Source organism: Leptidea sinapis, chromosome 21 (assembly GCF_905404315.1).
Source record: "Leptidea sinapis chromosome 21, ilLepSina1.1, whole genome shotgun sequence".
Lineage (NCBI taxonomy): Eukaryota > Metazoa > Arthropoda > Insecta > Lepidoptera > Pieridae > Leptidea > Leptidea sinapis.
In genome coordinates, this window is record NC_066285.1 from 772625 (window position 1) to 793107 (window position 20483).

General features: G+C 33.6%; 2 protein-coding genes and 1 long non-coding RNA gene across 4 annotated transcripts in view; 2 read left to right on the forward strand and 1 right to left on the reverse strand.

Moving 5' to 3' along the window:
* The window catches only part of LOC126970495 (peflin), a 21265-nt gene continuing 782 nt past the window's right edge, over positions 1 to 20483 (forward strand). Inside the window, exons 1-4 of one of the 2 annotated variants that reach the window (XM_050816434.1) lie at positions 1 to 329; positions 6167 to 6210; positions 18183 to 18402; positions 19085 to 19228. In XM_050816434.1, the coding sequence (XP_050672391.1) occupies positions 224 to 329; positions 6167 to 6210; positions 18183 to 18402; positions 19085 to 19228 (514 nt within the window). In that variant the 5' untranslated portion in view covers positions 1 to 223. Of the gene's footprint in view, positions 330 to 351; positions 454 to 6088; positions 6211 to 18182; positions 18403 to 19084; positions 19229 to 20483 lie in introns of those variants that run through there. The other variant, XM_050816435.1, reaches the window with a different exon arrangement.
* LOC126970500 (uncharacterized) lies at positions 2030 to 3729 on the reverse strand. The gene is made up of 3 exons (XR_007730651.1): positions 3321 to 3729; positions 2504 to 2771; positions 2030 to 2420 (listed from the first exon to the last, which is right to left on the reverse strand). It is a non-coding gene; the product is annotated as an uncharacterized LOC126970500 (long non-coding RNA).
* Positions 10527 to 16122, forward strand: LOC126970486 (leucine-rich repeats and immunoglobulin-like domains protein 3). Its single transcript, XM_050816418.1, has one exon. It carries the CDS (start codon positions 11029 to 11031, stop codon positions 13696 to 13698), a length of 2670 nt encoding a protein of 889 aa, XP_050672375.1. The 5' UTR covers positions 10527 to 11028; the 3' UTR covers positions 13699 to 16122.

The window sequence follows — 20483 nt, forward strand, 5'->3', positions numbered from 1 at the left end:
GTGTTAGGTTATTTTCGTTACGGAATTTCTGGATTCGGTCCCCACGCTCAAGGCCCGCGATAGAAGCTATGCAATGCTATGAATAGCTTAAAAATAAATGTTCAAGTAATGAAGATGACCTGTGAATGCGATTTTCAGGATTCTTATGAGTAGTAGAGTAGTACCACACAGACTTTACGAACTATAAAAAAATCATAAAAGAAATTAAAATTCTAAGGAGTTAATGCCAAGCGTGTTTATTAGCCTGATGAGGCTAAATTATGGTGAACCTTACGCAAAAGCAACAAAAAATAATAAAATACGTAAATATAACAGTGCTATTCTATACCTAATTAAGTCTAAAGAAAGTTCAATATCGATTAGAACATTATAATTTCTTGTTACCTATTGTTTACTAGTAATGCTTGTTACTTGTTAGTTGCTCAATTTATAAATTAAAAATTCGTGCAAGCCATATAGAAAATAGGAAAATGCTCAGGTTTTTTTTTGGCGGGAACGAGTGAACGAAGGAAGGCGCGCTTATACAAAAAAAAATTGTTTAAATTATTGTTCATAGTGCATATATTTTTCATACTTGTAAATTGTTTATCCTGGTTTATAAATATTCGATTTTTGTATATATAAATTGTTAAGTGCGCTTCCCCATCGCCATGGGGAAGCGTACAGGTAAAAGGCCGAAGAACGGCCAGAGCGACGCAGAACCAGCAGACGAACTTCCCCTATCCGAATCCTCGGTATCTGACGCGGAGGTGACTGAACGTCTCATTGTAAGAAGAAAGGATAAAGAGAAGTATACCCCTTATAGAGCGACAAATTATTATAGGTTATACGACGAAAATTCAAATAAGAAGGAATTTATTGTATTTCTCAATCGCAAGCAGGGTGAAGTCAAAATATTAGACAAGGACAGGTTGGGTCTGTCAAATGGAATCAGGAGGCATTGCGTATCGGGTGTGTTGCACCTGAGGTCCGTTAATGCTTTTAAAGTTGGTGTTACCTTTGACCTGCCTAACAATGCGAATGTATTTTTAAAAAATGAAAAGTTACTTAGCGAGTTGGAGATGGTTGCCTCAATTCCGGCTTCTGAAACGGAGGTCACTGGAGTTCTTACTTCTGTTCCCACTGATTACTCCAACAAAAAAATTCATCAATTAATTGCATCGAGTAAAAAAGTTATTGCTGTGAGAAGGTTCATGCGGCGAGTAAAGGACCCACAGGGTGTTGTCTCCTTTGTTCCAACGCAAACTGTTGCAGTCACATTTGCATCAACATTGTTACCTGAGTATGTAACACTTGATCACTGGAGGCATGAGGTTAATGTATATGTACCCCCTATTAAACAGTGTCTACGCTGTATGAAATTTGGCCATATTGCTAAATTTTGTAGAAACAATGAAGTTTGTTCCATATGTTCTGACAATCACAATTTTAAAATGTGTCCAAAAACTTTAACAAAATGTGCCAACTGTGGTGGAGATCACATAGCTATCTCATCTACCTGTCCTCTGAAAAAACAAAAAATTGAAGAAAACAAAGTGAAGTCCCGTAGTGTTAGATACTCAGATCTCTTCAATGAATCTGCTTTCCCTCAATTAAACTCAAAGTATATTGACACACACCTGAGCAATCTTATAAAATCTGACAAATTTATGAACCTCTTGGTTGAAGCAGTTTTACAAATTTGTACAAATAAAGATAAGTTAACTATAAATTCAAATAGTATTAAGGAAATTCTGAATAACACTTTTAGAAAAAAGACACCTAGTTAATTGTTATTATGGATACATTGAATATAGTGCAGTGGAACGCTCAAAGTATTATTAGTAATAGGCTTATTTTTACAAGGTTTTTATATGAAAATCATATCCATATTGCTATAATTTCGGAAACTTGGTTAAAACCACATCAGTATTTTTTAATAAAAGGCTATAACACAATAAGGAATGATTGTGGTAATAAACACAATGGTGTAGCAATTTTTATTCATAATAATATCACATTTTCTAACATAAATACATATTATGATAGTGCTCTACAAAATGTTTGCATTAAAATTAAAATTAATAACAAAGAACTGAGTATTGTGAGTTTTTACAGTCCTTCCAATTCAAATCCTCCATTTAATAAAAACAATTTAAACAGTTTAATTAAGTCCATTCCAGAGCCAATGATATTTGCAGGTGATTTCAATGCTCATCACATGTTGTGGGGATGTGTTGATACATTGCCTCGAGGTAAAGATGTTTTAGAGGTTATAGATGAGAATGGTCTTGTTATTCTGAATAATGGTCAAGCTACCACAATAGGATCTCCATCTTGGCGTCCTAATGCTCTTGACTTGACTTTGGTAACTCCATCTTTGGCTCTTTTATGTGACTGGTCAGTTATTGACAGTCCTCTGGGCAGTAGTTATCATCTCCCTGTAATAATAAAAATGGCAGTAAGTAGTGATAGTATTAGTTTGCAAAACACATTATGTAATAATCTACATTTGCCCACTCACCCTAATTATAAGCAGGTGAATTGGAATATGTATAGTAACTTAGTTGTTTCTTATTTGGATGATGTTAAATTTGACACTTTATCTTCAATAGATGCTTTTAATTCCTTTTGTAATATTTTACTTTCTGCTGCCAAGCAGTCAATCCCTAGCTGTCTGTTTTCCAAAAGTTCTAATAGTAATAATGCTACTAGTTCTTGTTCACAAAAATCTTTTAAATATCCTTGGTCGCCTTGGTGGAATCAGAGGTGTACAGAAGCAGTTTTAAATGCTAAAAATGGTTACATTAATTTTAAAAACAACTCCACTGATGAAAATTATGTGGAGTTTAAGAGATTGCGGGCTTTAAAAAAACTTATCTTAAAAAGTGAAAGAAGAAATAGCTGGATAGGCTTGTGCAATTCATTTAATCGTTGTACTCCTTTGTCTTCAATTTGGAAATACATGCGCAAATTTAACAAAACTTACATTCCTGACAGTGTGTTGAATGATAGTTGGATTCCAGATTTTCTACAAAAGTATACTTCTGACTTTGTATCAAATGAGTTAACTAACTATGTAAATGTTGTTAATGATAGTAATAAATATTTGATAGAGCCTTTTTCTTTACAAGAACTAAAATCCGCTTTATTTACTAGAAGAGATACATCTTTCGGTCTTGATACCATTCCATATATTTTACTCAAAAAACTTAATTGCCACAGTCTCAACATCTTTTTAAATAATCTTAATCGCCTATGGAAGGAGAATACTATTCCTGCAGAATGGAAAACAGACTGTTTAATCCCAGTTTTAAAGCCAGACAAAAATAAAATGTTACCTGACTCTTATAGACCTATAGCTCTCACGTCTTGTGTTGGGAAGATATTTGAGCAGCTTCTAAAACAACGTCTCGAGTTCTTTATAGAACAAAATTGTCTTTTGCCTAATAATCAGTTTGGTTTTCGCAAAGGTCGGTCTTCGAGGGAGAGTATAGCGCAGTTACAGCTTGATGCGCATCAATGTTTAGCAAGTAATCAATATCTTTTGTCTGTATTTTTTGACATCTCAGGTGCCTTCAATAGTGTAAATATTGCCGTGCTTTGTGACGAGTTATCAATGTTAGGGATACCAGGTAAAATAATAAATTGGATGCAATCTTTTTTGACTGACAGAAAAGTATATGTAAAATTTAATAAACATTTGTATGGACCACGACTTTCTTCTCTAGGTGTTTGTCAGGGGGGAATATTGTCTCCTTTAATTTTTATTATGTACATAAGACGATTGAACCTTATTTTGGGGCCAAATATAGTAAACCTACAGTATGCAGATGACTTAGTCGTCTATGTATCGGGAGTTGATCTGATTAATTTAGCCGCTACTATTAATAAAGCACTTGTAAATTTATATCAATACTTTTCTTATCTTAATTTAAATGTAAATCCAACCAAATCAAAAGTCTTTGTGATAGGTCGTAAACGCATCATATTACCTCCCATTTTATACAATGGCATTCCACTGCCTATTTCATGTGACATAAAATTTCTAGGTGTAACATTTACTCCAAAACTTTCTTGGAAAAAATATACAGATAGTGTTATAATTAAAGCGAATAAAGCTTATAATGTATTAAAATCTTTGTGTGCAACGTCGTGGGGAGCGGACCCTAAAATATTGTTAATTTTGTATAAATCGCTTATTCGTAGTCATTTTGAATATGGCTTTCATTGTTTCGCCGCAGACAGCAAAATTGTTAATAGTCTGGATAAAATACAAAATAAATGTATGCGTACAATATTGGGTGCACTTAAAACTAGCCCAATAGCTGCTATGCAAATCGAGGCCAACCTTCCTCCTTTGTGTATTAGATTTAGTTATCTTAAAGAAAGATTTATTTTAAAGCTCTATAGCTTGCCGACGAACAATCTTCTTAAGAATCTTATTGCTTATCAATCGTCTTCATTTCCGAGACAGTTGTTTATCTTGCAAGATTTTTCTTCATTTTTTAAATTTCTACAAGATTTAAATATTCATCGGAATAATGATATACTTCCCTGCCATGCAGGTTCTTTTCGATGTAAATATTCTGCAATTAATGTTGTAATAGATCCAAATTTAACTTCAAAAGAGGAGGTTCATGTATTATTGTCAGAATGGTCTAATTGTAAATTTGTTTATACGGATGGCGCAAAAAACAATAATAATGTTTCTTTTGCAATCTACCTTCCTGAAATTAGGAAGGGTATTGGCTTTAAGATTAATAGATATGCCAGTATTTTTACTGCTGAAGCCGTCGCTATTCTTTTTGCTTTAAAGCATATTAAGAAACAAAATCAACTTAATAAGAAGTGGGTAATAGTTAGTGATAGTATGAGTGTGTTAAAAAGTTTGTCAAATAACAAAATGAGTGCTAACATCAATTACATCATTTTTGCTATAAAGGAATTGTGGTTCGAACTATGTTTAATCGATATTAAAGTGGATTTCGTTTGGGTCCCGTCCCATATAGGAGTAGCAGGAAACGAAAGCGCTGATTTTCTAGCTAGAACTATCATTAATATATCCGATCTATCCCTATATCCTGATTGCAAAGATCTAGACATTAACATACCATATACAGATATAATAAGTAATCTAAAACAGCGTATGACTCTTCTTTGGGGAAGATATTGGTACAATTGTACAGAAGTTGAAAATAAGGCTCATTCGTATACTTTGTTAGATAATCCCGTTAATAGCACACCCTGGTTTTGTAAGTTTAAAAATAACGCTCACAGAAAGTTCTATACTACAATAACACGAATGCGTATTGGTCACTATCGATTGAATTTTCATCTTCATCGCAAAAAAATTGTCTCCTCTCCTTTTTGTGACCATTGTAATAAGCAACAAGATCAGTCTCTGGATCACATCTTTTTTGATTGTTCGTCCTTTGGCATACAGCGCCTTGTGCTGATGGATGAGCTACTGGAAATATATGGTGCACCCAATATAATCCCGCTCTCAGTAATAGATCTATTAAAGGACACATCAACTTATATGTCCTTGTATAAATTTGTATGTAGTACTGTAAATACATTATAATTTGTAGATACATACGTTGTAAATTTGTTTATAATTATGTAAATACGTTATAACTTGTACATATACAACTAGTAATAGCATAGCGCAATTCGCGAACTGAACAGATAATGTAAATAGGTAGGTATTATTCTAAAAAGTTATGCAAATTACACTGGATTTGACTTTAAGAAAAGGGGAAAATTATTAGAGACTATATTACTGGATTTGGACTTACTAAAAGGAAAATATGGAAAATATTCTTTAGAGAATTATACATTAACGGAAATGGTAAAATAACTGATGACTTTAAGACTGGATTGGATTTGATGAAAGAAACTACTATAAATATTCGCTATCGAATATACATAATTGGAAAAGGAAAATGGAAATAATGTAAGATGAAATGAGAAAACTGGATTGGACTTTTTGTAAAACAAAATAGTGAAAATAATAAATACCAAAGAAATGAAAATACTAACGACAAGGCAGTAAGGCCCCTGGCTATAGCCTGTTCGAAAGAACGAATTAATTTAAAAAAAAAAAATATAGAAAATAGTAAATATTGTATAGAATAACTAACATTTGTGAGATATTATTTATTTTACATACCTCTTAACAATTTAGTGCTGTTAACTTGTGGAATTAGAAGAGACATGGCTTATCAAGTAAGTTTTCAGATTTTTTTTTTCATTATCAGTTTATAATTTTTATTTCCTTACTTGTGGCTTAGTGCAAAATTACAAAATACGGGACTTCATCTGCTTAGATATTAAAAATAGAGGGTCCATTTGAATTATACAGTTTGAGAAATAAATGAATATCTTATCTTGGTATGCTTTATCTTATATTGGTACTAAACTAGTTCTATCAGTATGTTATTGGGTTATCTATTATAAGCTTGTGGGGTAAAACTAAATTATCTTACATTTATAATGGCAAAATATTACTATTTAGTAAGTATGAGTCTAGAGGCTTCATACATTACTTACTGTTTCAGTATTGACAGGTCATTGCACAGTATGGATGGACCTGTATTTTAATATTTATAGTTGTACCTAGGTTTAATTAAAAGCTTTTATTTTATTGCATTCACACCTATTCACCTTCAGTTTACCAAAAAGAAACATTGAATTAAGTTTTATTATGTAGGTATACTTATTACAAATTATAACAAGAAAACTAAATTTAAGTACCAGTACCAGACAAGTTCTGTGCCCAAATGGGCTGCATCTCATATATGTTTTTAGAAGTATTTATTTAAAAAGTACATAGTAATTTAAGTTTTATTTAGCTTTTTATGCACCTAGCCTTTTGTTTGGATTGTTGTGCATAAAGTTTATATTCTTACCCCAACCAACCTAAGCCATCCATCTGGCTTTAGGCTGCTACAAGCATCAGGGGCCATGCTCATGCCATAAATTTGCCCTGAATTTAACCATTGAATTATGGACTGTCTGTTACTTGTTATTGTAAATAGATGCTTACATAAGGAAACCTGGCTGATATCAATAATTTTGCATATATTATCCCTTTGTAGTTTGATTAGGTTCCAAAGTGATGCCCACGAAAACTGCATTCTTTGTTTGCCTGGATTCTTCATTGTTTCTTCATTCTGTTAAACTGCCTTCTTCAATTTCTCTTTCAAGTTTTTTATTAAGATAAATATTGTTCTATTATACTGTATAATAGTAAAAAAACTATTATAAAAAGTTATCCACAAATCCATATTTTTATTCAGAATATGATATAATATCACTTATTGAAAGTCAAAAACTACCACCATATAATGGATGCAAGAAACTCAGCGGGATTCTTTTTTTTTATAAAAATATAGCCGAAGGACGACTACTTCATTTCCAATCGGTGGTATCATTAAGAAAGTCATTTATGGTATAGTAACCTTTGCCACACAAATGTTTTTTAACAATTCTTTTGATTTTCTTAATACATTTGTTTTGAACATTTTCTGGAATCTTGTTGTAAAAGTATATACAACACCCCACAAAAGACTTACTTACTCGACTTAGCCATGTAGCAGGCTTAAGAAGTTTACGTTTATTCCTGGTGTTAACATTTAATTTAACGGTTATGACAGTTATATACATTACATTATCATATTACATACATAACATTATCACAAATAATATATTGAAACGTGAAAACTATCACAAAAGATATTTCAGTATATATATTTTGTGCCAATATTCCATGCTTATTTTTGAAATTGGTTCTATATATGAGGACCCTCAAAACAGACACACATATTTATGTAAACTCCCACTTAGTGTGTGGACGAAAGCTGCTTTCATTTACTTTTTTGTTTTATGGTTTACATGTTTTATATATTGCTGAGAAGGAAATTTCATTGCCATTTTAATAGAAGTATTTTATGAACAGAAAACATAGATTATGTGAAGGATAAAAAATTTCTAACAAATGCTTCTTTTCTTCTACCTTACTCTAAATTTTGCTTCATAAGGTTTTATAATTGATCAGATGTTATATTATTTTTAAAAGTTAAAGTTAAATTTCCCTCCTTAGAGTACATAAATCTAACCCGGTAAACCTAATTCAGGACCTGACTCGAATGATAGTTCAAGGAAGTATGGTTGGCAAGAAAAACTCAACAAGGTTGATTCAAGTTAATATAAGGCTAAGGGTCACTTACTGAGCATAAAATCACAAAATGCTGCCAGATCCAGGTGGCACTTGTGAAAAAAGTTTTTGGCTGATATCTTGGAAACTATGCACTTTTATGAAAACCATTTATGTAGAAAATAAAATTTTGCACCTTTTATTTGTTGTAAACTTTTTGTAAAACTACCTGTTGACTATTTATGGTTATATTAACCCGTTTTTTTATCTCGGCCGAGTACTCTTGAAATATTGGATTAATAAAAAAATGCATCCATCCATTTTTATTCTCTTATGTCTAAAATTCATACTTTTTGAATAATGGGATGTTTAATGTTGGACTACTGGTTGAAAACAAACTAATTTAAAAAGTATCCCAATTGTTTATGTCCTTATTAATTAATAGTTCATATAATTACCTGCATTAGTAATGAACTTTCTTATATTTTATTTTATTATATTCCGTACAATTAAAAAATATTTAGTAATTATTATTAATTATGTTCAGATGGTAGAATACTATGTAAGAAAACGAGCTTAACAAATTATTAATAATCTACGGGTGTTCAGTGTGCTAAGTTGCTAACGCTACGTACAGTATGACGGCAGGGTGGGGAATGCGGATAGGGTAATGGTCACTTCTTGGCTCAGGTCCAGAGTTAGGTTGACCGGGTTGTAAAAGTCTAGACAATTAATATCCATTAATAAAATAGTTTTTGAAGAACGAGTGCAATTTCCTGCTCATCACAATGCTATGCCGCTCAAGAGTTTTGATAAACCCAAATAATGCTGAGAAGAATTACAAATGCGCTTGTCACCTTGAGACATAAGATGTTAAGTGTCATTTGCCCAGTAATTACACTAGCTACAGCACCCTTCAGATCGAGACACAATAATGCTTACACATTACTGCTTCACGGCAGGGAAAGGTGCCGTTGTGGTACCCACAATCTAGCCGGCTTGCCGTGAAAGAGAGCCTCCCACTTTTACGAAAGTAAATACAATTTTGGAATTATTTTCAATGTCAGCTAAAGAAAATTTCAAATAATCCACAATGGAGTGCTTGTTACCCTAAGCAAACTAAGTTAACCTTATCAAAAATTTACGTTACTAACTCTGTAATGAGTAGACATGCACAACTAATTACTTCAAAATTATAAATTTTAAAAATCAATCCTAAGTGATAGTGCAAAACGTTAATATTGAACTGTGCTGTGCGTTCCACATACGATTAATCAGAACAAGTCGGCCGTGGCTGTGCGCTCTCTTAACCGCTCGGATAAAAGAGTTACCCTCTTATTTTTGATCTCACTCTGAGCGGTTTCGCCCGACATTATCTAATAATGAGTTCTCATTCCATGGGCGGCAGCAATTCTGCTCTTGAGATATGTGGGACTGCCACAGAGCAAGACAACATAACCCAAAGAAGAAGGAAAGAACATAAAAACGATTCTGGCCGCAGGCCGGTCAACACCCATTATTTATAGCAATATTTCAAAAAATCTAGAAGACTCAAAGTAATATACCGAGTTTAAGTAATTAATAAAACTAACGAAATTGTGTCATTTAAATGTTATTTATTAATTTTTGAACATTTTGAGGTTATGATATAAAAAAAATCTAAATCTGAAACTAAAAGAGGGTAAAGGGGTTGCCTCACAGCTGCAATGATAGGCATTTTACTAATTTAAGTTTTTGCATGTTTTTAATTTAAGCTGGATAGAGGACACATTGTTATATTTGAGATCTGGACCTATATACCCTATTCCAAAGGAAAATAAATAATTTCATTTCATATATTCTGATATTATGTCATGTCTACGTTATTCATCTTTTTTACGTCAAACAGTTCAGAAAACCAGCTTATAGGGGTTGCGGGATGCAAAGTTGCGAAAACTTAGTACTTAAAAAATTGTATAATTAAATATAATGCCAATTTATTTCTGACTTCACATAGTCATTAGTGATGATCTAAAGAATATCTGGTACAATGATTAGTATAGCCATAAAGTTTCACCGTGTATAAGTTCAGGCGTCAAATGACGATAAAATCGAAATCAAATTTTATGCTAAGCTTACACTCAGCTATGTTTTACGCACGGACGAGTAAAAAAGTAAGGATTCCGTCTTACCTTAAATAACAGTGAGGCACCAAAACAAGCCGGTAAACGTGTAAATACATAGCCCCACGCATACACTTACACTAATACAAGCCGATCTGCCGCCACTAAGAGATTTGCCATCGTCTGTGACAGATCAGTTTGCGTCGCAATAAAATATTTTAAAAATGCCGCTGTGCGTTGGAAAAAGTGTAAAAACAATAATATAAAAGTATTTGTGGATATGTGATTATATAAGGGAGAAAAAATTGTGTAACTGGTAAACCCCGTAATCACACACACACTAGCATATAGGTGCTTCACTCGCTAATATCACGGCGCGGACTCCTTGCTTTGTTACTAGTCCGTGGTTTTACGTAGGTAAAGTCTAAGTACGCTTTATAGATCTCAGCCTCAGCAAACGCCAACAAATGACAATCGAATGAAGGACTAGCATCCATGGTCATAAAATAAATTAAAAAATAAGTGACATCTGTTGGTATAAAAAAAACAGCCCAACACCAAACGAATAATAAAATGGCGGTCAAGTATAGCATCGTAAATACAGTGTGTTTTTGTGAATTGTGTATGTGTTTTCTACCAAAATGTGACCAAAAGTGCGAATAAGCTTTAAATTATGGAAAATCTGTCTACCGATCAAATATTGGACTGCCAACAGTTATGTCATAGTGATAAAAGCTGCATTGCATAGGAGGTCAATGATTCGAGCTGCAACATCAATGTATAAAAATGGGAGACTCCCATTTTTTGCGTATTTTAGCATTAATAGTGTTATTATTACAATGTGCGCTCGCTGACAACTATGAATGTCCTCAAAAATGTGTCTGTCTGGAACAGTATGTAGATTGCTCAAATAAAAAATTGGTTTCGGTGCCAAGAATTCCCGAGTGGGTGGAACAATTGGATTTGAGTCACAACAAATTAAGTAAAGATGTAACTGGAGGTTTTGATAAATTGGTATCTTTGAAGATTATTAAACTAGAAAAGAATGCTCTAGAGATTATACCTAGTTTTGTTGATTGTATTCAAGTCCGTGAAATAAATTTGAACAAAAACAACATCGTCTCAATAGACGTTGGGCGCTTTCCCGTAAACAGTACTATCAATACACTTAGTCTAAATATCAATCGCATTCGAATCATTCAAGAAGGAGCTCTTAACAACCTAACAAACCTTATTACTCTGAAACTCAACAAAAATGAAATAACATCATTACCAAATCATTTGTTTATGAACCAATCAAATCTTAAGACATTGGAACTCAACCATAACAAGATTAATGTTATCAATGGATTACTCTTCCAAGGACTATCCAGTCTAACTACATTGAAAATAAGATATAATAATATTGATAACATAATGGATGGTGCATTTTTTGGATTTAAATCAGTTAATGTACTACAATTAGACAATAATAAAATAAAAAGTATTTCCAAAGGCTGGATGTATGGTCTGGAGTCACTTCATACATTATCTTTGTCCAATAATTTGATATCTCATATTGATTTGGGGGCATGGGAATTGTGTACAAACTTAGAAGTGTTAAATTTGTCTCATAATTATCTAATGGAGATTGAAGGACGTAATTTTCAGTATCTCATTAATCTGCGTATACTTGATTTACATAGTAACAACATATCCTCCATATCTCAAGAAGCATTCAGCCACATGGTGCAGTTACAAACATTGATGTTGAATAACAACAAAATATCCTGGACTGTTGAAGATATGTCTGGCCCTTTTTCCAAGCTACAAAATTTGCATGTTTTCAATTTAGCTGCAAACCATATTAAATCGATAAGTTCTAGAGCTTTTGAAGGTCTTACAAACGTAATTGAATTGGATTTGAGAAATAATAATATCACATCAATACAACCACATGCATTTGATTCTATGACAAAGTTAAGCAAATTTCAGTTAAACACTTCATCATTGCTGTGTGATTGTAAGATATTGTGGATGGTAAAGTGGATTAAAGAGAAACTTGAACATAAATATATATCAGCAACATGTGCATATCCAGCAGATGTTCGTGGTACATTCATTCACAAACTCAAAGAGGAAAACTGTGGTGATTCACCAAAACCTAAGATAGTAGAACACCCCAAATCACATCTTGCAATTAAGAATCGTGAGGCCAATTTAGTTTGTTCTGCCACATCAAACCCTTCCAGTAATATGACATTCCTATGGCGAAAAAACAATGGAAATGTAAGTAATCCAACTGTGTTTGAAAATGTAACACTTCAAGGGCAGCAAGCTACTTCTGTTCTTGTAATACCAGATGTATCTCAGATGGATTCTGGCAAATATCAATGTGTGGTTAGCAACAAATTTGGTACAACATATTCAAGCAAAGCAAAAGTTAATATTGTCACCTTTCCTAGGTTCATTAAAGAACCTACAAATGTCACAGTAAGGACGGGAGAAACTGTAACACTGAACTGTGCTGCCACAGGAGATCCACCACCTGAAATATCTTGGAAGAAGGATGGTGGAAATGATTTTCCAGCAGCTCGGGAAAGGCGGATGAATGTTATGCCAACTGACCATCTGTTTTTTATAGTGAATGCAAAAACCACTGATATGGGAGTTTATAGCTGTGCAGCTAAAAATCCTGCTGGTACCATTATAGCTAATGCCTCATTGACTGTATTACAAGAACCCTCTTTTATAAGAGTTTTGGAAAACAAAGAGGTTACCAGTGGAGACTCTGTTGTATTGCAATGTATGATCACAGGATCACCTAAGCCTGTTATTAAATGGCTTAAAGACGGGTCTCCAATAATTACTTCAGATCGACACTTCTTGACAGCAGATGATCAACTGTTAATAATTATTAATTCCAAATCAAGTGATGCAGGTCATTATGAGTGTGAAATAACTAATGAGCTTGGCACTAAAAAAGATATGATAGAATTGAAAGTATTACCTCCTGTAGCAATTATGGTAAAAGAAGAGAATATGACTGGTATAATTATTATAACAGTAGTGTGTTGTGCTGTTGGTACATCCACCATATGGGTGGTAATAATATACCATACACGGAGACGCATGGCAGGTGCAGTGCGAAATTATCCCACCGAAAGTGTGAAAATGACACAAGTGGTACATAGTGATAGTGAATCCCCTCACATCTTCCCTGATAATATATCTGAACATTCCTCATGCAAGGACAGTGGAACAGGTGATTCTGCTAAACAAACTAGTTTTGATGGAGTGCCCACCGAAAGGAGTGAGCAAGTGCATTTTGAGACTGCATTATGTCATAGTTACTCCCCAGTGCCAGAAGCTCATAAGCTTCTACCCTCTTCCTTTAAGCCGTCTATTCAAGTTTGTGTCAATACATGTGTTACACCAGCTACTTATAGTTTCTCTAGTCACAATAGTAATGTATAGCTCGAAAAAATTGTATTAATGTTATAATATGCATTGCAATTTCACTAACTCTGACAATATTACAAATGTTTATAGTTACAGTTCAGTACAATGTCCAATAAAGCTATTTAGTATTTTTACAGTAAAAATAATAATAATATATACATGGAATTCCAAAATATAAGGGTTACATAGTGCCTCAATACATGATATGTTAGTGAAAGAGCAGTGTCCTGTAGGGTTTAGTACAAAATGTGTTTAGTAAATACTTGCCAGTATTGGTTTGATGTAAAAGACTGAATGTCATGTATGTGTTTGTATGAATATTGTTATTTTATAATCTTTACATTGAGTAAAAGTAGACTACAAAATAAGCTGTATAGTATGTAAGCTGTATAATTTATGTGTTGTTATTGAATTTTATGTTATTTTATAGTAGTTGATTATTCTCCAAGCGTAAGATTAATAAATATTCACATTGTATTTCAAATTTCGGAAATAGCTACTTCTTAATTCAATTAAATCTGTAAATTGGCTTTTAATGAAATCTAAATGCTTGGGCAATAAAAAGGCATTTAATGTAATTATAATTCCATTAAATTATAATTATCTGTGAAAGAAATAGAACTTAACTCATTAATTACTACAACACATTGAAGTATAACACATTATATAGTGTGAAATGTGGGAATGAGTGTGAAGACATTGATAAAATCATAAAATAGGGTTTATTCCCATCAATATCCTATTTTTAAAACAAACCCTTTTGTTGAAAAACACAAAACACACATTCTTATTTAGATGGAGCAGGTTATGTGATGTTTGGGGCTACAATTGTTGGATGTTATAGTTACACTGCTTGTCCCTTATATTTTTGTAAAAAATTGGTTTTTGATATTCAAACAGTACAATCTTTTATCAGGTAGTTGGTTGTAGAACAGGAGTTGATATGTATAGCCATTCTTAAAATATACTAAGTGAACATACTTATAATTCTAGTGCATTTTATGAAAATATGTAAAACAAAATTTAAAATTTGAAAAATGCTATTAGTATTGCTGTCCATCTTCCCGATGCTCAACAATATTACAGAAGAAGACCTAGATGATGCTTTACTTGGTTACAACAAGGAAAAAATAAAGTTCACTCCAATTTACCTAGAGAGCCTGAAAATATGTTACAAGCCCAGTCATAGAATTTCGAAAAAGCTAAGACTATTGAACAAATCACTAACATTTCGCTTAGACTGGAAATAAGAACTTCCAACATAAGCTCACTCAAGCAAATTTACTATTTGGTTAGCGAAAGCTTCCGTTACTCTTCTGTTGTTGCAAGAGAATGTGGGTGGTGGTGATCACTTGACATAAGTAGAAAAAATTTTAACCCCTGGTGTTGTGGATGTCCATGTTTGGCCCACCTATTATAAAGAAAATGTTGCGTAGATGGAACATTTTGCATAATGCTATTGAAATAATCAAATATTTTTATGACTATAATTGTATCTTTTTTTACAGTATCTATAATCGTTATAAACAATAAAATCAATTATATTTATTTATTTCCCTCCTTGGGAAATAATGGGTTAATTTAATTATATGGCCATCACTCCCATATCATCCAATTGTTTGTTTCTGTACATCACTTTACTTACTATACAGTAGCTTATGACATATTTGTAGTTATACTAGAAGAGCATATATGATTCCATTTATTAATTAATTTAACAAGGTCTATTGTAAGCTTCATAATTTCTGCCCCATATCTTCATAGCTGCATAAACAAACGATGAATAGATATTAAACTTGTTTTGATCTGTAAAAATTTATAGTATTTTTTTTTCTTGCATCTAATTATTCTCACATAATTACTGTATTGTAAAAAGTGTCGAGTTATATGTATCATATTATATTCTGTAGCTTAATTGAATTTCCCTTTAAGATAAAACTAAATGACTGAAATATTAGGCAGCTACTGAGCTTAGATAGTTTCCATTTTTATGATACTTTTGAGTATTTTATTTTGGAGCAATTTAAATGAGTGTAAAATGTTTTATATTTATAATTAAGATAAATGCCGTGATAAACCCATAGATAACTAGTATAGTATTATTAAATTTACTTAGTACCTACTCATATTGTCATCAGGCCCCAGTGAAATATTATTTAATATTGTATGAATGTGTCCTATGCTAAGTGCTTCAAATCAAATAGATTCCAAACTATATTCCTCATTATAATATACATGAATATAACATTGTTATAAAAGATATGTTAATATTATTCAATACTAATCCACAGTTATAATTTATCTATTATTCTTGAAATGATCATATTGGTCTGTACCATAGTGTTACTATGTAGATTTCTGTCTTTGTTTTAAATGGCTATTTGTAATATTTAATGTGCTGATAACTATTTATAATTTAGAATAAAATGTTGTAAATTATATGCTAATTTTACTTAAATGCCAATGTCATTAACAATATAAAATACTGCCTATCTTTTCATTACCAGGAGGATCCTTTGCACAGGATGCCGGCTAGATTATGGTAACCACAACGGCGCCTTTACCATCAGCGGAACGTCCTGCTCGTCTCGTCTGTTATTGTCATACAAAAAATCTTTACCCTGGTTATGATGATGTAGTTAGGACAGTACATGAAGGACATACTCTTTTCGTTATTAAAACTCCATGTTTTTTCGCTTATGTACATTATAATTTTTTCAATATATAAACATATCAATTATGTGCACTTCATAATAATTCGTTCAGATTATCTTTAACTGCCTGAGTCCAACAATCCACACGTCTTCATGTCCATTATAAACAGTGGTTTTATATAGATCCGGAGACTGCTTTTTAAGGGGCTTGTGGGTCAACTGATGTTGACGTGATCATGTTCCGTTGCATCACTAGAGGAACCACGAGAATGTCTCAATTTGAATAAATAAATAAAAAATTCTGTTTTCATGAAAATATTTTACACGCAACTAAATAGTCTCAAAGGAAGAAGTCTGGCACTGTTAGATCTGGACGGATCGTTAGGTTTTTTGCGAGCAACAATTCAATATGCCGTTAAACGATCACAAACCTACCATTACCCATATAATAGTCAAAGCCAATAAACATTATTAGATTACTTTTGCATCACCCGTTATCAACGGAGAAAACCGGAAAAGGAGGCTGATTGTACTTGTAAATTAAGCAGCAGAATCTGCCAATATAGGTACCTACTCGTCCGGAAAACGTTATAGATGTAATACAAATTAATTTGTACCAAATTCGTGGACGTTGCGGGATTCGAACCCGCGGCTCTCGGGTTCCGACCGAGCGATCTTACCTTAAAAATAACAATATATATGTTGTAAAAATGAGATTATAGATGTTGTAAAATATGAACACTAACAAGACGTCTATGCAATGCCACGCTGTTTACTGTATGCCCTGAACAATTGAGCAGCTTTGCGTCTCAATCGGTCGAATGGCATGAGCTGACAAAAGGGTACACCATGATGAGAGCAATACTCAAGACGTGCACCTTATTAGAGTGCTAGACTGTGTTAGCCGGCGTTGTATTGATCATTGAAAGCCGAATTGGCTTCCAGGTGACTCTGGTATCCCAAAGTAAAGGGATTAGTAGTTATATCGAAAAGCGCAAAATAACTGAAGTACACTAATCTAGCGGTCGCAACATTCGTGTACTCTCTTATCTTTCTAACGGCATATGCCGCAGAGCTGAGTATCTGCTAGTTGGGCAATATGTGGACTCCACTAAAGCTTTTTATCTAACGTGATACCCAAGAAGACCATAGTGTCCACAAGTTCCAATCTCTGGTCATTTATAAGTTACGTTGGTTTATACCTACGCTGTGTTTGGTGTAATGAACCGTAAACACTTTGTTTTTCTGCTGTTGTATGCACTTAGCATATTATTCGTCTCAAACCAACGCACTATCTTTGAGAGTGCATTGTTTACCTCGTCATCAATATCTGCACGTCGTTTCACTTTAAAAATAAATGAAGTATCATCAGCAAACAATACAATCTCATGGCTATCATCTACTACAAACGGTAGATCGTTAATATATATAAGAAACAAGAAGGGACCGAGAATAGAACCCTGTGGAACACCTATTCCCACAGGTTTACCCCAAGACCGTTGCCATTTACATCGAGTATCTGAACCCTTTCGCTTAAATATGATCACTCCATAATGCTTTAGTTTAGGAGTAAAGTATGTATGTAAACGGAAAGAACTTCACATCTTCAGATTTGGTAGCAATAATAATAGGTATTTTTTCAACTAAAAAATTCCCATTTAAAGTTTCTTCTTCTTGTTAGATAGTAGATAGTCATCTACTTTGAAAAAACAACAATCTTTTAAGAATATGATTGAAGTCTTCTATCGTTTCAAAAATTTCGATTCGGCAGAAGCTATTAAATATAGATAGGTATTAATGCCGTGTTGTTATGTTGTTCAAGATATTTTCAATTATTCGTTTCAGCCTGGTTATGGTCAACCGGGAAATTATGGCCAATTGGAAATGGGTCATGGGCCGTATCCATCAGTGGGCGCAGGGGGAACCGTCTCGCCCCAAGTGCAGCAATGGTTTCGAGCTGTTGATAAGGACCAATCCGGTTTTATAACAGCGCCTGAATTGAAGGCTGCGTTAGTGAACGGTCAAGGGCAAACATTCTCAGAAGTTGCATGTAATTTAATGATAGGTAAGTAAGTGGGAGGCTCCTTTGCACAGGAAGCCGGCGGCACAAAGGCGCCTGTTTCTGCCGTGAAGCAGTAATGTGTAAACATTACTGTGTTTAGGTGTAAAGGGCGCCGTAGCTAGTAAATTACTGGGCACATGAGACTTAACATCTAATGTCTCAAGGTGACGAGCGCAATTGTAGTGCCGCTCAGAATTTTTGGGTTTTTCAAGAATCCTGAGCGGCACTGCATTGTAATGGGTAGGGCGTATCAATTACCATCAGCTGAACGTTCTGCTCGTGTCGTCCCCTATTTTCATAAAAAAAGATATTACAGATAAAATTTTATACAAGTGTCTATCATAATAAAGCTTATTGTACACGGATACTGTCACGCCTGTCTTACTCCCTCAATCAGGTATCGAAACACGAAAACGTAAACTACGTACGAGCGGCAGCCACTCCAACGTGGCTTATTCATCAGGGACTCACGTGCTTTGTTCGTCACCTACTTCCCTTATCCAACCAATATTAAAAAAATAATAAAAGTCTAAAATTCTGTGCAGTGTTTAACTATTTAAACACGATTTGCAATCCAAATTTACCTTTTTTTAAACTCAATGCGAAAAATGCCGTCTGCACTTCGTCGAAACATTGTCGAAAGGTGGGTACATTTATACAATCATAATATTGTTATAATTTGCAGGTATGTTTGATAAGGATAGATCTGGAACTATAAATCTCGAGGAGTTTGATAAATTGTACACTTATATCAACCAATGGCTGGCGGTATTCAAGACATACGACACTGACCAGTCGGGGCACATCGAGGAAAAAGAATTATCACAAGGTATTATATCACATACTAATTATTACTCCTCGACCTGACCATAAAGATACCTATGTTACTAATAAAAATGTATTTTCTATGACGTTATGTTATCTTAATAAAACTTACCTGTAAGTAAGTAAAAATACCTATAAATAAGGTATTAAAACAAAGTAAATAAAAGTTAATTTTGATTTGGTTATTGTTTTATAATGGGGGGCAATCGGCTAACATGTTAAAATGTGGTGGGGCAATCTCCCATGGACTTCCACAATACCAGGGGTCAAGAAATGTGATGCCGGCCTTTTAGTTGGGGTATGCTCTATGCTTGAAGGACACTGAGTCGTATAGTTTCGGGAAAACTGCAGCCAGTAATTGAACTCACAAAGTGAAAGCTGTGTGAGGCAAGAAGTTCCTCGCACGTGTACATAATTAAAGTAAATTTGTATCCAAAATTTATGAACGATGCAGAACTCGAACCTGCGACCTCTCGGGTTCCGTTCGAGTGACGTATGGTTCGTAAATCTTGTTCAACTCTCAGGTTGTCACTTTACAGTTGATAACCTGCTCAATCCTAATAAATGCTTATTAAGAAATTGACTTGAGATGTCGCTCTTTCAAATCTAAACATATCTATGTATAGTATATAGTAGACGTTATGAGTGTTCTTTCCAACGAATTTGCGGTCATCCCAATTCTTGCACCAAAAACCTACTTTTCTTGATGTGACAGCCCATTCCCACCATTGGCTTGTTTTAGTTTTTCGGCTACAGATTTTTTACATATGTCAGTTCTCTATTTTGTTTTCGAAGTGAGGATAAACGAGCGTACGGGTCACCTGAAGTTAAGTGATCACCGCCGCCCACATTCTCTTGTAACACCAGAGGAATCACAGGAGCGTTGCCGGACCTTTAAAAAAATGCGCGCTTTTATGTCGTATCATCCTGGAAACACCGCATAAGGAAGCTCATTGCACAGCTTGGTTGTACGTGGAAGAAAGTTCCTTCGAAACTGCATTGTGGAAAACACCTTACATCCAGATGGTGGGTGTAGGGACACGTATGCAAATATGCTTATGGAAGCTATTTGTATATGTATGTGTGTCCACACTGTGTTCCCATCAATTATTATTTTATTTTATATTCAGTAAATCATTTAGTTCGGTTCACTTATAATAAATGTGATTAAGTAATATACATATTAAGATTCTATATTCGATTTTTATTGAAGACTTCCATTATATAGGACCCTACTCTAAAGTGGAGATGATATATAT

What these genes read in the sequence shown, in the direction of transcription:
- LOC126970486 (XM_050816418.1), top strand. Translation starts at nt 11,029, where the DNA reads ATGGGAGACTCCCATTTTTTGCGTATTTTAGCATTAATAGTGTTATTA.